At 43.6% G+C, this 19,596-nt stretch overlaps 1 protein-coding gene across 1 annotated transcript; it reads right to left on the reverse strand.

Moving 5' to 3' along the window:
• Window positions 1-3,394: 3,394 nt before the first annotated feature.
• Window positions 3,395-17,478, reverse strand: LOC311130913 (acylphosphatase-2-like). Its single transcript, XM_084163725.1, has 4 exons — window positions 17,297-17,478; window positions 16,453-16,469; window positions 15,976-16,085; window positions 3,395-3,891 (listed from the first exon to the last, which is right to left on the reverse strand). The coding sequence occupies exons 1-4, from the start codon at window positions 17,427-17,429 to the stop codon at window positions 3,777-3,779; spliced, it is 375 nt and encodes a 124-aa protein (XP_084019851.1). The 5' UTR covers window positions 17,430-17,478; the 3' UTR covers window positions 3,395-3,776.
• Between the last annotated feature and the right edge of the window lie 2,118 nt (window positions 17,479-19,596).

The raw sequence follows: 19,596 nt of genomic DNA on the forward strand, positions 1-19,596 counted from the left end.
AGCTACATTGCCTGGTTGTAAGCAAACCACAATATCCAGAATTCATAGCGATTTCAGGACGCGGAGGACCGCCCCATGGAGGTATGAGAAATATCATAATGTCTGTTTGTAGCCATCTCTTTCAACCAGAAGATTTTGAAACGAAACTGAAGTCTCAACTAATGGGGTTGCCATGTCTACCGCAGAGGCTAACGTGACTGTGTTCTATTTAGAGTCCGATCCCCTCAAAATCTGCAGAGGCATCAGTGTCAAGCTCAGCACTAGGAACTAGTGTTAATTATCTTCTAAAATCTTACTAAAATCAACTCAATCTTTCCATGACTCCATGATGAGCAAAATACTGGAGCTAGGCATAAACATGGTCCGTGTCTTCTTGTCATAGTTGGTGTGTTTACAAGTATGCTACAACTTCTACTGTAACTTTCTCTGTATTCTAGAGGCTGAGTTGATTGTACATGCAAGACTTGAAGTCTAAATTGGAGAAAAGGAGGTATTAGTAAGGAGGGGATGGTGTGGCTGACTGACTGGTGTCTGTTGGTGGTGGGTATTGTGTGTGAAGGTTAGTATGCATGATCTATTGACATGAGGGGGGTGGGTGAATATAGTACATTGTTTGAGTGTGTATTGATGGGGACAAAGTAGTAAAATGTTGGCTAATCACAGACTGTGTGTCCTACAGACTAATCCCGCTGCTGATAACGATGACCTTGACACCAGTTTAAGTAGTACAGAGCCTGTAGATCCATTGGATGAAAGCTTTCAGCCTGGAATAAGCTCAAGCTCAACATGATCTGACTTTGAAACAAGCCGACAGCCAAAGGTATTTATGAAAGCACAATACCCTCTTGAGAAAACAAAATCACCAATACACCAAGTTAACCTGTAAATAAGTACCGCCCCCGTTTTGAAAAGCCTGCCTTCGAGGGTGGGAACAAGGAAATATGGCTCCTGTCAGGCTATAGTCTTTACAAAGCCATGGAAAATGAGACAACCTAGATATCCTGCAATGTCCTGGCAGATAGGAGACAAGTCCAATGAACGTTGAAAGGACAAGGACAACCATATCTACTAACGTGATCGTGCAATCGGCGAAACAAAAAGGCCACAATAATTGCTAAAAAACATGACTGCATTCATTTTTAAATCAGACAGCAGGCTCAATCAACCAATGAAATCATTGGTTGAACTCTCCCGGCGCAAAAATAAAAAAAATACAACTATAATGCATAATTATGTCTGAAAAATCACAAAGCGGTGAAAAAGTTTCCCTTTAATGGATGTTTACAGAGGCCGGCTATCCTTGCCTAGGAAACAGAGTTGTGAGGAGGGCAAAGCACTGCTACGATTGGTTGATTTCTCCCACAGGTGGAGCCCTATGTCTCGCTCAAATAGGCAGGCTTTCAGCTTGTGATGACTGTACAGGCTCACAGCTTGTGATGATTTTACTCTACTGTAACCTACATCCCAAAACAATAACATTAATGTTGTTATTTGGATCATGGACATTGGTGTGGTGAACTTGTATGAAGGGCACTCTATAATGATCAAATTCAATTATACACTCACTGGCCAGTTTATTAGGTAACACCCGTTCATGAAAATGGATCGCTCCATTTTCCGTGGCTTGCTATAGTGCCTTCAGAAAGTATTCATACTCCTTGACTTACTCCACATTTTGTTGTGTTACAGCCTGAATTCAAAATTGATTAAATTGTGAAATCCCTGAGCGGTTGCCTTCCTCTCCGGCAACTGAGTTAGGAAGGACACCTGTATCTTTGTGGTTGAATCTGTGTTTGAAATTCACTGCTTGACTGAGGGAGCTTACAGATAATTGTATGTGTGGGGTACAGAGATAAGGTAGTCATTCAAACTTATTTAGGCTTGCCATAACAAAGGGGTTGAAAAAAATTCCACTTTGACATTATGGGGTATTGTGTGTAGGCCAGTGACCAAAAAATCTCAATTTAATCCATAAAAAATTCAGGCTGTAATACAACAACATTTGGAAAAAGTGAAGGGGTGTTAATAGTTTCTGAAGGCACTGTACAAAAAGCAGGCAGACAGGCATCTAGGCATTCAGTTACTGTTCGATTGAACGTTAGAATTTGCAAAACAGCCTCCCGAGTGGCGCAGCGGTCTAAGGCACTGCATCGCAGTGCTTAAGGCGTCACTACAGACCAGGGTTCGATCCCAGGCTGTGTCGCAGCCGGCCGCGACCGGGAGACCCATGAAGCGGCGCACAATTGGCCCAGCGTCGTCCTGGTTAGGGGGATTTGGCCGGCCGGGATGTCCTTGTCCCATTGCGCTCTAGCGACTCCTTGTGGCGGGCCGGGTGCATGCACGCTGACTTCGGTCGCCAGTTGTACGGTGTTTCCTCCGACACATTGGTGCGGCTGGCTTCCTGGTTAAGCTAGCAGTGTGTCAAGAAGCAGTGGGCTTGGTAGGGTCGTGTTTCGGAGGACGCATGGCTCTCGACCTTCGCCTCTCCCGAGTCCGTACTGGAGTTGCAGCGATGGGACAAGACTGTAACTGCCAATTTGATATCACGAAAAAAGGGTAAAAAGTACAAAATAAAATAAAATAAAATAAAGAATGGGCAAAACAAGTGACCAAAGCGACTTTGAGTGTGGTATAATCGTCAGTGCCAGGCGTGCCGGATCCAATATCTCAGAAACTGCCGCCATCCTGGGCTTTTCACACACGACAGTGTTCACCGAGAATGGTGCGACAAACAACATCCAGTCAGTGACAGTCCTGTGGGCAAAAACTGCTCATTGACGAGAGAGGTCGAAGGATAATGGCAAGAATCGTGCAAGCTAACAGGCGCGACACAAACAGACAAATAACGGTGCAGTACAACAGTGGTGTGCAGAACGGTATCTCGGAACACAGAACTCGTTGATCCTTGTCACGGATGGGCTATTGCTCCGATGACCACACCGGTTTCCACTCCTATCAGCTAAAAACAAGAAGAAGCGGCTCCAATGGGCACGCGATGACCAACACTGGAAAATTGAGGAGTGGAAAACATCGCCTGGAACATGACAGCAAGTTCATACTTGAGAGGCGTGCGCAGTCCCCAGACCTCAACCCAATAGAGCATCTTTGGGATGAGATGGAACGGGCTGTTCGCAGCATGAATGTACTGCCGTCCAATCTGCAGCAACTGATTGATGCCATCGCGTCAGCTTGGACCAACATCCCTGTGGAACGTTTCCGACACCTTGTAGAATGCCCTGAAGAATTCAGGCTGTTCTGGAGGCAAAGGGGTGTCCGACCCAGTACTAGATGTGTGTACCTAATAAACTGTCCGGTGAGTATATGTTGAGAAAAATAACTGCAGAACCTCATCAAAACATCTTAAATATTTAAAACTACTGAACATGTTCACACAGTGGTTTCACTAAATTATTTTATTTCTGTCTTTGTGATGGGATGAACTCAACATTTTAAAGGTTGACTATTATTGACATACATGGCATTTAAGTGCAATTTAAAAGTTGCATTTAGCAAACTACTCATGTTGAACTTCTTCTGTGGGTTACATGATAACATATTATAATACAACTATAACATTTCTGGGTATCATTCAAATGACTATTCTTCAAACAATAAATAAATGGCATAACAGGCTTTAGAATGACATTTTAAACTGTGAAGATGTGAATATTACAGGACAAATCAACCACCTTAGAAGTTGAAATGCTACTAATTCCTTTGGGGCAGGCCTCGGGGTGGATACTTGCTGCTGCTGTGCTTTGTCGCTGCTCTGGCGCTCAGTAGTGAGTGCCAAAGCCATGGATTTCCAGTTTGGGGATGTCCCTCTCGTTAGAGAACTCGGCGTGGTCAATGCGTGAGCTGGGACTCCCCACCTTCCTCAGCCACATCTTCCTACAGAGAGAGAAAAGGCCCACAATTCCAAGTCAAAACAACACCTAACAAACTGTCATGGGCTTGATTAAGCCTCCTCCATGTATAACTCACTAGGTCAGGGTTTTTCAGCCTCCATATACAGTGAGGGAAAAAGGTATTTGATCCCCTGCTGATTTTGTACGTTTGCCCACTGACAAAGACATGATCAGTCTATAATTTTAATGGTAGGTTTATTTGAACAGTGAGAGACAGAATAAAAACAAAAAATTCCAGAAAAATGCATGTCAAAAATGTTATAAATTGATTTGCATTTTAATGAGGGAAATAAGTATTTGACCCCTCTGCAAAACATGACTTAGTACTTGGTGGCAAAACCCTTGTTGGCAATCACAGAGGTCAGACGTTTCTTGTAGTTGGCCACCAGGTTTGCACACATCTCAGGAGGGATTTTGTCCCACTCCTCTTTGCAGATCTTCTCCAAGTCATTAAGGTTTCAAGCCTGACGTTTGGCAACTCAAACCTTCAGCTCCACAGATTGTCTATGGGATTAAGGTCTGGAGACTGCCTAGGCCACTCCAGGACCTTAATGTGCTTCTTCTTGAGCCACTCCTTTGTTGCCTTGGCTGTGTGTTTTGGATCATTGTCATGCTGGAATACCCATCCACAACCCATTTTTCAATGCCCTGGCTGAGGGAAGGAGGTTCTCACCCAAGATTTGACGGTACATGGCCCCGTCCATCGTCCCTTTGATGCGGTGAAGTTGTCCTGTCCCCTTAGCAGAAAAACACCCCCAAAGCATAATGTTTCCCCCTCCATGTTTGACGGTGGGGATGGTGTTCTTGGGGTCATAGGCAGCATTCCTCCTCCTCCAAACACAGCGAGTTGAGTTGATGCCAAAGAGCTTGATTTTGGTCTCATCTGACCACAACACTTTCACCCATTTCTCCTCTGAATCATTCAGATGTTCATTGGCAAACTTCAGACGGGCCTGTATACAGTGGAGAAAAAAAAGTATTTAGTCAGCCACCAATTGTGCAAGTTCTCCCACTTAAAAAGATGAGGCCTGTAATTTTCATCATAGGTACACGTCAACTATGACAGACAAATGGAGATTTTTTTCCCCAGAAAATCACATTGTAGGATTTTTTATGAATTTATTTGCAAATTATGGTGGAAAATAAGTATTTGGTCACCTACAAACAAGCAAGATTTCTGGCTCTCACACCTGTCCACAACCTCAAACAGTCACACTCCAAACTCCACTATGGCCAAGACCAAAGAGCTGTCAATGGACACCAGAAACAAAATTGTAGACCTGCACCAGGCTGGGAAGACTGAATCTGCAATAGGTAAGCAGCTTGGTTTGAAGAAATCAACTGTGGGAGCAATTATTAGGAAATGGAAGACATACATTGATAATCTCCCTCGATCTGGGGCTCCACGCAAGATCTCACCCCGTGGGGTCAAAATGATCACAAGAACGGTGAGCAAAAATCCCAGAACCACACGGGGGGACCTAGTGAATGACCTGCAGAGAGCTGGGACCAAAGTAACAAAGCCTACCATCAGTAACACACTATGCCGGCAGGGACTCAAATCCTGCAGTGCAAGACGTGTCCCCCTGCTTAAGCCAGTACATGTCCAGGCCCGTCTGAAGTTTGCTAGAGTGCATTTGGATGATCCAGAAGAGGATTGGGAGAATGTCATATGGTCAGATGAAACCAAAATATAACTTTTTGGTAAAAACTCAACTCGTCGTGTTTGGAGGACAAAGAATGCTGAGTTGCATCCAAAGAACACCATACCTACTGTGAAGCATGGGGGTGGAAACATCATGCTTTGGGGCTGTTTTTCTGCAAAGGGACCAGGACGACTGATCCGTGTAAAGGAAAGAATGAATGGGGCCATGTATCGTGAGATTTTGAGTGAAAACCTTGTAAGAAGCATTTCAAGGTCCTGGAGTGGCCTAGCCAGTCTCCAGATCTCAACCCCATAGAAAATATTTGGAGGCAGTTGAAAGTCTGTGTTGCCCAGTGACAGCCCCAAAACATCACTGTTCTAGAGGAGATCTGCATGGAGGAATGGGCCAAAATACCAGCAACAGTGTGTGAAAACCTTGTGAAGACTTACAGAAAACGTTTGACCTGTGTCATTGCCAACAAAGGGTATATAACAAAGTATTGAGAAACTTTTGTTATTGACCAAATACTTATTTTCCACCATAATTTGCAAATAAATTCATTAAAAATCCTACAATGTGATTTTCTGGATTTTTTTTCCTCATTTTGTCTGTCATAGTTGACGTGTACCTATGATGAAAATTACAGGCCTCTCTCATCTTTTTAAGTGGGAGAACTTGCACAATTGGTGGCTGACTAAATACTTTTTTCCCCCACTGTATCTGCAATATTAAAGCTGATCTATCCCCCAAAAATAAAATATGAACAATAAAAAAATATATATATAAAAAAAAAAAAAAAAGGGCAGGCAATGTATAAAACAATCTATTTGACCCAAGTCTGGTGTCAATGCATTGACAGACATGGCAATATGTATTGCCATCTACAGACAAGATTTGTCTGTAATAGGCCACATGTTTTGCGTCCCCAGCATAACGCAAACACAATGGGATCAATTAATGTTGGTTGTAATCGTCTCATGGATGCAAGCAATGAGCTAACACCAGAGGCCCTATTTTGCCCTTCCTCTCAGTCTGTACGTTAAATCCCTCATGCTGTATTCTAGTGAATCAAGAGGTCACTAAATGCATTATGGTCCACTGAGGGCCCATCACTCCATTCTTACTGGATGAGTGTGAGCAGGAAGGCGCACCGGCTGGCAGTCGGAAGCTTTTTTCAAGGAGCGTCTGTGTTGAGACTGCCGGGAAAACATATTGCGTTGGAGGCTAGGATGGAGGAAATTGACTAACAACAAAAGAGAGATGTATCTATCGTTGCCATGGAAGAGATGTCTCATTCTCTCTTACAAGGGTGCATTGATATTTCCCTACTGTTTTCCCTTTCAATTAAATACAAGTAATTCTACTGGCGGCAGGTAGCTTAGTGGGTAAGAGCGTTGCGCCAGTAACCGAAAGGTCGCTGGTTCTAATCCCCGAGCCGACTAGGTGAAAAATCTGTCGACGTGCCCTTAAGCAAGGCACTTAACCCTAATTGCTCCTGTAAGTCGCTCTGGATAAGAGCGTCTGCTAAATGACTAATAATGGTACACTAGGCTATGCATTATCAAGTTGAGCACAGAGTGTCTGAGCTTTGGGAATACAGGATAAAAAAGCCTAGAAAATACAGACCACCCACTAATAAATAAAAAATTGCTGTCTAGTTAACTCTGACACTGTTACACCTCAGTGCTGTCGAATATGTTGATTATTGTGCATTGTCCCTGACAAATAAACTATATAAATAACTAAAATGTTATCAATACTGACATTGTAAATATAGGATACACACCAAGGTGTATAAAACAGAAAAAACACTGAAAATTACAAATCTACTAAATAAAGTGTTGGTCCCATGTTTCATGATCTGAAATAAAAGATCCCAGAAATGTTCCATACGCACAAAAATAATATTTCCCTCAGATGTTGTGCACAAATTTGTTAGTGAGTATTTCTCCTTTGCCAAGACAATCCATCCACCTGACAGGTGTGGCATATCAAGAAGCTGATTAAACAGCATGATCAATACACAGGTGCAGCTTGTGCTGGGGACAATAAAAAGGCCACTGTAAAATGTGCAGTTTTGTCACACAACACAATGCCACAGATGTCTCAACTTTTGAGGAAGCGCGCAATTGGCATGCTGACTGCAGGAATGTCCACCAGAGCTGTTGCCAGAGAATTGATTGTTCATTTCTCTACCATAAGCCGACTACAACATCATTTTAGAGACTTTGGCAGTACTTCCAACCGGCCTCACAACCGTAGACCACGTGTAACCACGCACGCCCAGGACCTCCACATCCGGCTTCTTCACCTGCGGGATCATCTGCGACCAGCCACCCGGACAGCTGATGAAACTGAGGAGTATTTCTGTCTGTAATAATGCCCTTTTGTGGGGAAAAATGAATTCTGATTGGCTGGGCCTGGCTCCCCAGCAGGTGGACCTGGCTCCCAAGTGGGTGGGCCTATGCCCTCCCAGCCCACCCATGGCTGCGCCCCTGCCCAGTCTTGTGAAATCCATAGATTAGGGCCTAATGAATGTATTTAAATTGACTGATTTCCTTATATGAACTCTGTAACTCAGTAAAATATTTGAAATTGTTTCATGTTGCGTTACATTTTTGACAAACTACTACAGCACATTTCTGAATCACAGTCCACACAGATACACAAACAGAGCATTTTAAATAGGTACTACATTCGGACACAGGCTATTATAGTATTATAAACAATGTATTAAGTGCATAGATCTACCCAGTTTTCAGGAAACCCAACCCTAACAAAAGAAAACAGGGAAATTGGAAAATTATTGCACTGCTAGCTGCCAAGGGAGGGAGGTATTTAGCCAAATGAATCCTTTAAGAACACCCACCCTTGCTTGTTTACATTTCCCTATCTCACATCTCTGAGTAATTGGCAGAGGATGACCTTTATTGGATGTCTATGACCTCTCTTTCCCCTTTGCGTTTTCTATAGCGGTGAGAGTAAGAGCTTTGAAAACATACTCATTCTCTCTCACTCTACCACATCCACTGGTCAATGACCCCCCCCCCCACCCCCCCCCCCCCCACCCCATGTACAAAGTTGAGCCCATCTATGTGCTCAAGTCTATGCTGCTGCTCATTGTGTTTTCAAGGGAAGAACTGGGAGGCTCCAACCCTCTCACTGGTTTGGTCCTGATACACATTGTGGATGAGTCAGTAAAGTGCCTTCATCGTAAGGTGGTACCATTACTTTATGTACTGCTTGACAAGAGCCCTTTGAGACATAGAGAGATCTTTAACATTCCAACAACACCTTGCATTAGTTCAAATTAAGCTAGCCTTATCTCCACACTAATGAAACGGATAATTCAGGTAAAAGGCCCAGAAAAATAAAGATAAAGTGATGAAAAGGAGATAAGTCAGCAGACTCTAGCAATTCCAACCCTGGATAGTAGGACAGGGGAAAGATATATTGCTAGTGAGAGAGAAAAAAAGAGGGGGGAAGGCAGGCAGACTCCAGCAGATTCCAACCACGCATGCTCTGTCAGTTTCAATATTTAATGACCAAACACATTTCTGTTCTCGCATTTCGTGTTCGCAGGCCGGAATGAAAAGGAACGCTTTTTTGTGCAGCAAAAGCTCAACACTCAAATGGCAATATCAGGCACAGTTGAATGACTACAAACACTGCAGTGTGTACATTAAAAAATACACATACTTCAAGAGGCCCCCTCCCCCCAAATGTTGGAGCTAGATAAATACTCTATAGCCAATGGGTGGAGGAGCTCCCCGGAGAGATTAATGTTAAGGTAGTTTAGGGTAGTTTCTATAATCTACCATTTTTCATCACATACCTCATTTACTATTATGCAAGTCACAATACAATAGAAATGAGAAACAAGCCCAAGGATTTGGACGATCCATTGCAATCAATCACACACACACACACACACGAGGTCAGGCTTTGTGAAAGGCAATACTCCCCTGCTGGCCCCTGGTTGGACCCTCCTCCACCTCTCCAGCACGTCTTGTTCCCATTTCCCAGTTCGTAGAGAACCTGGTGATGTAATCCACAGCTCGACCCAGGCTGACTTAATCTCCCATGTGCCTCGGTTTTAGGAACTCCAGGCTGAGCCACACCCGCCAAGCAGGTCAGGGAAGTAGTAAGATGAAGTTGCCCCTCAACACTGATCTGAAGTCAGTTTAGCATCCTTCAGTTTTGCATCCCTCCCTGCTAATATAGGATTTAAGGAGGGTACGCTGATCCTAGATCTGTGCCTAAGGGAAACTTGTACCCATACCCAGGGCAGGGTGGAGGAAGGGCACGCATACTGGCAGAACATATCAAAAGTGGCATATTGCTTACAACTAGCTTGTTTACCTTGTAAAATAGAGAAGAGACAAGGAGAGAAAGCCATCTTAATCTATTCAGATATACCCTGTAGCTCTGTACACAAAGTGGGAGATTCTATGTTGTGTCTCTCTAGCCTTTCCCCTGAAGTGTGCACTCATCCACTCCCTCTCAAGGTTTTAAAAGCATTGGATTGGTGCAAGCATGGGCAAAGGGGAGTTCCCTGAGATAAACGAATGAGAGGCCAGCCACAGAATATTTCTGCTCCCTAGTGCTTATTTTTGCACCCAAATACACAATAAATTTGGGTGCAGGAATAACGCACTGGGGAGCAGCCATATTCTGTGTGCGGGCATCTCATTCCTTTATCTCAGTAATATTATTTAGTCCAGCACCGGTATTCGCAGGTTTATGATATGCATATCACCCTCCTTTTCTTCAAGAGGGAGTTTCTACCATACACCAGTCCATTCCTTTTAAATCCATGAGGGGGAGTTTGTGAGCACACACTTTGGGGATAGAGAATCAGGCCACAGCCTGTGACTAGGCATGGGGAGCTCTACTCTAGAGTATTCCATGGGCAAGGATCATCAACTAGATTTAGACACGTGCCAACTCCTTCTTGAGCGGATGGTCAGGGGGCCCGATCATAATAAAAAATAATTTTTAGACTGCAAATTGACCGCAAGAAGCACAAACACATAATAATTTCAAACCTTGCACACCTTCAAACTTTGTATACGATCACATATATTTTGGGGTTGGATCTATTATGTGTGGGAATACTTTGGAACAGATTTTCTAAATAAAATCACTTAGAGCTGATTTGCTGTTTTTTTTCCAGTATTTTATATCCAACCCCAAAATATTTTTATGTAAAAATACATTGGCTAAAAAAAAAGCCACCAGTTGGGGAACCCTGCCATTTGGTAATAGTCTGGGTGGATGATATAATGACACCTACTGGCAAAGTAGTATATTGTCTCAATATACAGCGGTATTATCTCTATTAAATACAGAAAATAAGTAAAATTAATGCCCTCTGTTAAGCTCTCCCAAGTGTGATGACATTAAAGTAGCTGCATGGTGTCAACCAAAGTAACTGTTCTGAGGTATGACTACATTTTATTACTATTTTTTTGCACTGACTTGCACAGGCTCCATGTACACTCACTGTACTCTACCCACACACTCACACATACTACACTGACACTCCAAGACACACGGACATACATACATTCACACTGTTCACATACGCTGCTGCTACTCTCTGTTTATTATCTAGTCAATTTACCCCAACCTACATGTACATACAGTGAGGGAAATAATCCCTCTGCTGATTTTGTACGTTTGCCCACTGACAAAGAAATAATCAGTCTATAATTTTAATGGTAGGTTTATTTGAACAATGAGAGACAGAATAACAACAACAAAAATCCAGAAAAAAAATTTTATGAATTGATTTGCATTTTAAGGAGGGAAATAAGTATTTGACCCCTCTGCAAAACATGACTTAGTACTTGGTGGCAAAACCCTTGTTGGCAATCACAGAGGTCAGACGTTTCTTGTAGTTGGCCACCAGGTTTGCACACATCTCAGGAGGGATTTTGTCCCACTCCTCTTTGCAGATCTTCTCCAAGTCATTAAGGTTTAGAGGCTGATGTTCGGCAACTCGAACCTTCAGCTCCCTCCACAGATTTTCTATGGGATTAAGGTCTGGAGACTGGGTAGGCCACTCCAGGACCTTAATGTGCTTCTTCTTGAGCCACTCCTTTGTTGCCTTGGCCATGTGTTTTGGGTCATTGTCATGCTGGAATACCCATCCACGACCCATTTTCAATGCCCTGGCTGAGGGAAGGAGTTTCTCACCCAAGATTTGACGGTGCATGGCCCCGTCCATCGTCCCTTTGATGCGGTGAAGTTGTACTGTCCCCTTAGCAGAAAAACACCCCCAAAGCATAATGTTTCCACCTCCATGTTTGACGGTGGGGATGGTGTTCTTGGGGTCATAGGCAGCATTCCTCCTCCTCCAAACACGGCGAGTTGAGTTGATGCCGAAGAGCTCCATTTTGGTCTCATATGACCACAACACATTCACCCAGTTCTCCTCTGAATCATTCAGATGTTCATTGGCAAACTTCAGACGGGCATGTATATGTGCTTTCTTGAGCAGGGGGACCATGCAGGCGCTGCAGGATTTCAGTCCTTCGCGGCATAGTGTGTTACCAATTGTTTTCTTGGTGACTATGGTCCCAGCTGCCTTGAGATCATTGACAAGATCCTTCTGTGTAGTTCTGGGCTGATTCCTCACCGTTCTCATGATCATTGCAACTCCACGAGGTGAGATCTTGCATGGAGCCCCAGGCCAAGGGAGATTGACAGGTCTTTTGTGTTTCTTCCATTTGCGAATAATCGCACCAACAGTTGTCACCTTCTCACCAAGCTGCTTGGCGATGGTCTTGTAGCCCATTCCAGCCTTAAGTAGGTCTACAATCTTGTCCCTGACATCCTTGGAGAGCTCTTTGGTCTTGGCCATGGTGGAGAGTTTGGAATCTGATTGATTGATTGCTTCTGTGGACAGGTGTCTTTTATACAGGTAACAAACTGAGATTAGGAGCACTCCCTTTAAGAGTGTGCTCCTAATCTCAGCTCGTTACCTGTATAAAAGACACCTCGGAGCCAGAAATCCTTCTGATTGAGAGGGGGTCAAATACTTATTTCCCTCATTAAAATGCAAATCAATTTATAACATTTTTGACATTCGTTTTTCTGGATTTTGTTGTTGTTATTCTACCTCTCACTGTTCAAATAAACCTACCATTAAAATTATAGACTGATCATTTCTTTGTCAGTGGGCAAACGTACAAAATCAGCAGGGGATCAAATACTATTTTCCCTCACTGTATTACCTAAATACCTCAACTAACCCCGTACCCCTGCACAGACTCAGTACCGGTACCCCTTGTGTATAGCCTCGTAATTGTTATTTTATTGTGTTACTATTTTTCCTTTAGTTTATTTAGCTAATGTTTCTTACTTAGTTTTAAAAAACTCTGCATTGTTGGCTAAGGGTTTGTAAGTAAGCATTTAAAATAAAATAAAATACAATTGTATTTGCCGCATGCGCCGAATTCAACAGGTGTAGACCATACTGTGAAATGGTTACTTACAGCTCTTAATCAACAATGCAGTTTTAAGAAAAATAAGTGTTAAGTAAAAAAGTCTGTGTAGCCATGATTAGCTGTTCAGGAGTCTTATTGCTTGGGGGTAGAAGCTGTTAAGAAGCCTTTTGGACCTAGACTTGGCGCTCCGGTACCGCGTGCCATGCGGTAGCAGAGAGAACAGTATGACTACGGTGGCTGGAGTCTTTCAGAATTTTTAGGGCCTTCCTCTGACCGCCTGGTATAGAGGTCCTGGATGGCAGGAAGCTTGGCCCCAGTGATGTATTGGGTCATACGCACTACTGTCTGTAGTACCTTGCGGTCGGAGGCCGAGCAGTTGCCATACCAGGCAGTGATGCAACCAGTCAGGATGCTCTCGATGGTGCAGCTGTAGAACTTTTTCAGGATCTGAGGACCCATGACAAATCTTTTCAGTCTCCTGAAGGGGAATAGGCTTTGTCGTGCCCTCTTCACGACTGTCTTGGTGTGTTTGGACCATGATAGTTTGTTGGTGATGTGGACACCAAGGAACTTGAAGCTCTCAACCTGTTCCACTACAGCCCTGTCGATGAGAATGGGGTGTGCTCAGTCCTCTTTTTTTTTTTTCCTGTAGTCCACAATCATCTCCTTTGTCTTGATCACATTGAGGGAGAGGTTGTTATCCTGGCACCACATGGCCAGGTCTCTGACCTCCTCCCTATAGGCTGTCTCATCGTTGTAGGTCATCAGGCCTACCACTGTTGTGTCGTTGGCAAACTTAATGATGGTGTTGGAGTCGTGCCTGGCCATGCAGTCATGGGTGAACAGGGAGTACAGGAGGGGACTGAGCACGCACCCCTGAGGGGCCCCCGTGTTGAGGATCACCGTGGCAGATGTGTTGTTACCTACCCTTACCACCTGGGGGCGGCCCGTTAGGAAGTCCAGGATCCAGTTGCAGAGGGAGGTGTTTAGTCCCAGGGTCCTTAGCTTAGTGATGAGTTTTGAGGGCACTATGGTGTTGAACGGTGAGCTGTAGTCAATGAATAGCATTCTCACATAGGTGTTCCTCTTGTCCAGGTGGGAAAGGGCAGTGTGGAGTGCAATAGAGATTGCATAATCTGTGGATCTGTTGGGGCGGTATGCAAATTGGAGTGGGTCTAGGGTTTCTGGGATAATGGTGTTGATGTGAGCCATGACCAGCCTTTCAAAGCACTTCATGGCTACAGACGTGAGTGCTACGGGTCGGTAGTCATTTAGGCAGGTTATCTTAGTGTTCTTGGGCACAGGGACTATAGTGGTCTGCTTGAAACCTGTTGGTATTACAGACTTAGTCAGGGACATATTGAAAATGTCACTGAAGACACTTGCAAATTAGTCAGCGCATGCTCAGAGTACGCGTCCTGGTAATCCGTCTTAAAAGTCTTACATCGGCTACGGAGAGCGTGATCACATAGTCATCTGGAACAGCTGATGCTCTCATGCATGCTTCAGTGTTGCTTGCCTCGAAGCGAGCATAGAAGTGATTTAGCTTGTCTGGTAGGCTCGTGTCACTGGGCAGCTCGCGGCTGTGCTTCCCTTTGTAGCCCTGCCACATCCGACAAGCGTCGGAGCCGGTGTAGTACGATTCAATCTTAGTCCTGTACTGACTCTTTGCCTGTTTGATGGTTCTACCCTTTAGCTCAGTGTGGATGTTGCCTGTAATCCATGGCTTCTGGTTGGGGTACGTACGGTCACTGTCGGGACGACTTCATCGATGCACTTATTGATGAAGCCAGTGACTGATGTGGTGTACTCCTCAATGCCATCGGAAGAATCCCGGAACATATTCCAGGCTGTGCTAGCAAAACAGTCCTATAGCATAGCATCTGCATCATCTGACAACTTCCTTATTAACCAAGTCACTGGTGCTTCCTGCTTTAGTTTTTGCTTATAAGCAGGAATCAGGAGGATAAAATTATCGTCAGATTTGCCAAATGGAGAGCGGAGAGCTTTGTATGTGTCTCTGTGTGTGGAGTAAAGGTGGTCTAGAGTTTTTTTTCCTCTGGTTGCACATTTAACATGCTGGTAGAAATTAGGTTGAACGGATTTAAGTTTCCCTGCATTAAAGTCCCCGGCCACTAGGAGCGCTGCCTCTGGATGAGCGTTTTCCTGTTTGCCTATGGCCTTGTACAGCTCATTGAGTGCAGTCTTAGTGCCAGAATCGGTTAGTGGTGGTAAATAGACAGCTACGAAAAATATAGATGAAAACTCTCTTGGTAAATAGTGTGGTCTACAGCTTATCATGAGATACTCTACCTCAGGCGAGCAAAACCTTGAGACTTCCTTAATATTAGATTTCGTGCACCAGCTGTTGTTTACAAATATACACAGACCGCCACCGCTTGTCTTACCGGAGTCAGCCGGTCTTCACCTGTGTAAGGTCTACACCTGTTGTATTCGGAGCTTGTGACAAATACAATTTGATTTGATACATGTAGTATAGGCATCATTAAACACTTTACTTACAAGTATGAAGTGGTATTACTTGTTAAAAGCATGTATGAGCCTTTATGATTAGAATAAGGTTTATAATATGTTATGTCTCTCTGTGGCGCAAAATTTCTTTAAATGGTAATGGAAAATAAAACATATTGGTTGAGTGTTGTGATGCTGATGGCTAAATTCCTTTGAACCAGCATTGCAGTATTTACACAGTATCATGTAAAAACACCCACAACAGATTGGGGTGCTGTAAAAAATAAAATAAAGTAAATAAACAGGTAGACCCGCCCCTCGGGTGTCTGATTCCAGACATTACAATGAGCCCGTCCTCCTATAGCTCCTCCCACTAGCCTCTTCTGGTATGCAGTAGTTTGTAAATAAAGACATTGCCTATACATTGCAATGGAGTGGTTCATTGAATCGTGTCCTGTCTAATGAATTGTATTGTATATCTCAGAGTGGACTTACATTTCATTGACCTTGTCATGGGGCCCCTGTACCTGGCCAACGACTGTTCCTTCTCTTGTATTCTTCACCCAGCCATTAACACCCAGCTTCTTCCCCTGGTCTTCTGTGTACTGGAAAACACAGAACCAAAGGAAAAACAGCACAAGGGGTGTAATATTAGTGCACTAACTGGGGTTATCTTCTTATAAAGATAACACTGTACAATGTATCTTAGAAACTGAACCAATTCTCTACACAGTATGTAGGCTACATGAAAATACTAACACACTTCACTTGATCAATATGTATGGAACACAGAACACAAGAAGAATAAAGGTTGATGAAAGACTGGAAAATACTAACACACATTGCAAATCAAAATGGAATGTGATGGGTTTTAAAATATATATTTTGTTCTACTTTTATTTTCAATTAGTATTATAAAAAAAATGCAATAGCCTTTTGCATGTTGAGGAAAATGTAAGTTAAGTTGCTCACCATTCTGAAGCAAACACCTGTAAGAACAAAATAAACAAAATAAATAAGGGTAAATCATATTGAAATATTCCAGACTAGTTATATCTTGCTTTATTGACTTGATCCACTGGTCTTGTCTGCTTTCAGAGACTAGAAGCTGTCGAGAATCCAAGGGGCCATACCCAGCCCTCTTTGGTTATCATTCAAGCCATTGACCACAGCACGGCCACTGTGTACAACAGTCCTGACGCGTGCAATAGAGTTTTGGAAACATCCGAAATTCTTTCATATCACCCCAAAATAATTTTACAAATACAAAAGATACACTTACTGTGCACTGTTTTAACAGATTCTAATGGAGGTGTTTTGCGTTGCACATGTACCTGAACTATGACACTTCCTGAGCTAATGGAATCTCGGAAGGCAAAAAAAAAAAAAAAACATTGTCTCGAAGCTGTGTTACACACAAAAAGACCAGGAGAAGAAGTGTATTTTTTGTATTTGTAAAGTTATTTTTGGATGAGAATTAAGTTTGCAATGGATCAATTGTCTTTAGATACAGCATTTCATGCCTTGATCAATTCCCCTCAGCAATATTCAATAACTCCAACGCAATGTAATGTAATGCATTGGAGTCAAAAGGTCTAACTTGCACCATGCCATAGAGGAAAACAATTGCATTTGAAAATATGGATAGCAGCATGCTATGTTTCGGTTGCACAGTGAAAATTGTAACAAAACTTGCCTACTCAGTGAATCTACTTCAGGCAGTGTGCATTGTGTGAGTTGACGTTTTTACATACAGGCTCAGATCCCCAAGGCAGCCAGCTGAACATGCGCTGGGTAGCCTAGTATTCCTACCTACCCTGGACATTCCCGAATATCTCGAAATCTACAGACGCAAGCTTTTCACCTCCACAATCAACGTTGGTAGACATGGCAAGTATAAGAACCACTGAGAATAAAATTAAACTACATAGGCTTTCCACACTCCCCATGCAATAAACCCAGGCCCTCTCCCGGCTAACAGACGTAGTTGCTTTCTCAAAGATGAGCTATGCCCTGCACACTGCCACCATTTTTTTTTCTTCTTCTGCTCCTGCCTCTTCTTCTATTTTAAACAACTTTAATGGTGAATTACTACCACCTACTGGACAGACAGAGAAGGCCTAAAACCTGCCTAATCTCGGAAACCCAGATCTGAAATCTTGCGTAATTGCGTCAGATCCTCCATACCATTTATGTTATGTAGTTTGTCCACGAGAGATTAAACCCTGTGATAATCATTATTTGGGGGGTGCTTATATTTGTCCTGTTACACACAAGTGCATCATGGAAATGTGTTGTTTTGCATATCCCAACTCCCCCTGAGACACCCACAGGGAGTTGGGCCACAATCGTACAGGACCCCTGGGGCAATTAGGGCTAAGGGCCTTGCTCAAGGGTACAGCGAAATATCTATATTATTTTTTTACTTTGTCAACTCCAGTATTCAAACCAGCAACCTTTACAGTTACTGGCCCAACGCTCTAACCTCAAGGCTACCTGCCATCCCTTATTCTGATGTTTAGATGTTTAGCAGATGTTTAGCTGATGTTTAGCTGACACTGATTTTGTGCTCAAGTGCTCAAATTTTAATGTAAGTGGTCCCCCAAGGAGGAAGCACCCCAGCTGCCGGTCCATGGTAGAAAAAAGTTTGAGAAACATTGATTGATTTGCCAAAAGTAAAAAGAAAGTATCTGATCAACAATCTATTCCCGCCACCATTCCCGCCACAATTATGACTTCAAGTTATGAGGAACAATCTCAAATATTTAGAGATTTTTCAAAATATTAAAATACGAACAAAACATGTGATGCCTAATATCTCGTAACTTGAAGTCATTAAAAACATTTGTTGACAAGGGAATGGCCTTCCATACAAAACAATCAAATAAGAATAAGACCATTTTCAGTTTAAATGCCCAATGCAGCCGTTTTTATATCGTAAGGTGTTCGATGGTGTTGAGGTCAGGGCTCTGTGCAGGCCAGTCAAGTTCTTCCACACCGATCTCGACAAACCATTTCTGTATGGACCTCGCTTTGTGCAAAGGGGCATTGTCATGCTGAAACAGGAAAGGGCCTTCCCCAAACTGTTGCCACAGAGTTGGAAGCACAGAATCGTCTAGAATGTCATTGAATGCTGTAGCGTTAAGATTTCCCTTCACTGGAATTAAAGGGCCTAGCCCGAACCATGAAAAACAGCCCCAGACCATTATTCCTCCTCCACCAAACTTTACAGTTGGCATTATGCATTCGGGCAGGTAGCGTTTTCCTGGCATCCGCCAAACCCAGATTAGTCCGTCGGACTGCCAGATGGTGAGGCGTGGTTCGTCACTCCAGAGAACGCGTTTCCACTGCTCCAGAGTCCAATGGCGGCGAGCTTTACACCACTCCAGCTGACACTTGGCATTGCGCATGGTGATCTTAGGCTTGTGTGCGGCTGCGCGGCCATTGAAATCCATTTCATGAAGGTCCCGACGAACAGTTCTTACTTGTGCTGACGTTGCTTCCAGAGGCAGTTTGGAACTCGGTAGTGAGTGTTGCAACCGAGGACAGACGATGTTTACGCGCTTCAGCACTCGGAGGTCCCATTCAGTAAGTTTGTGGGTCTACCGCTTATCGGCTGAGCCGTTGTTGCTTCTAGACATTTCCACTTCACAATAACAGCCCTTACAGTTGACCGAGGCAGCTCTAGCAGGGCAGAAATCTGACTAACTGACTTGTTGGAAAGGTGCCATCCTATGACGGTGCCAAGTTGAAAGTCACTGAGCTCTTCAGTAAGGCCACTGTTTGTCCATAGAGATTGCATGGTTATGCGCTCGATTTTATACACCTGTCAGCAACGGGTGTGGCTGAAATAGCCGAATCCACTAATTTGAAGGGGTGTCCACATACCTTTGTATATATAGTGTATGTCAGGAGAAGTGCAGTATTATCATAAGGAGACGAATACTTGAGGAATGGAGGGAAAAAGAGAGGCAGAGGAGGTCGAAGAGAGGGAGGAAGAGGGTGAGCTTGAATCTGTTAAAAAATGCGGGGAAAAGGGAGATGGTTTGTTAAAGACGAATGGTAGAAAGTGTAAGCAGAGTGAGCTGTACACCAGATCGAAGACAGGAGGAGAAA

Source organism: Coregonus lavaretus, assembly GCF_964263955.1.
Source record: "Coregonus lavaretus genome assembly, chromosome: 6".
Lineage (NCBI taxonomy): Eukaryota > Metazoa > Chordata > Actinopteri > Salmoniformes > Salmonidae > Coregonus > Coregonus lavaretus.

Coding starts and splice junctions, on each gene's coding strand:
- LOC311130913 (XM_084163725.1), bottom strand. CDS start 17,429: ATGGGGAGTGTGGAAAGCCTATGTAGTTTAATTTTATTCTCAGTGGTT. Junction 3,892..15,975: donor CATGACAAGGTCAATGAAAT/GTAAGTCCACTC, acceptor CTCTCTCTGTAG/GAAGATGTGGCTGAGGAAGG.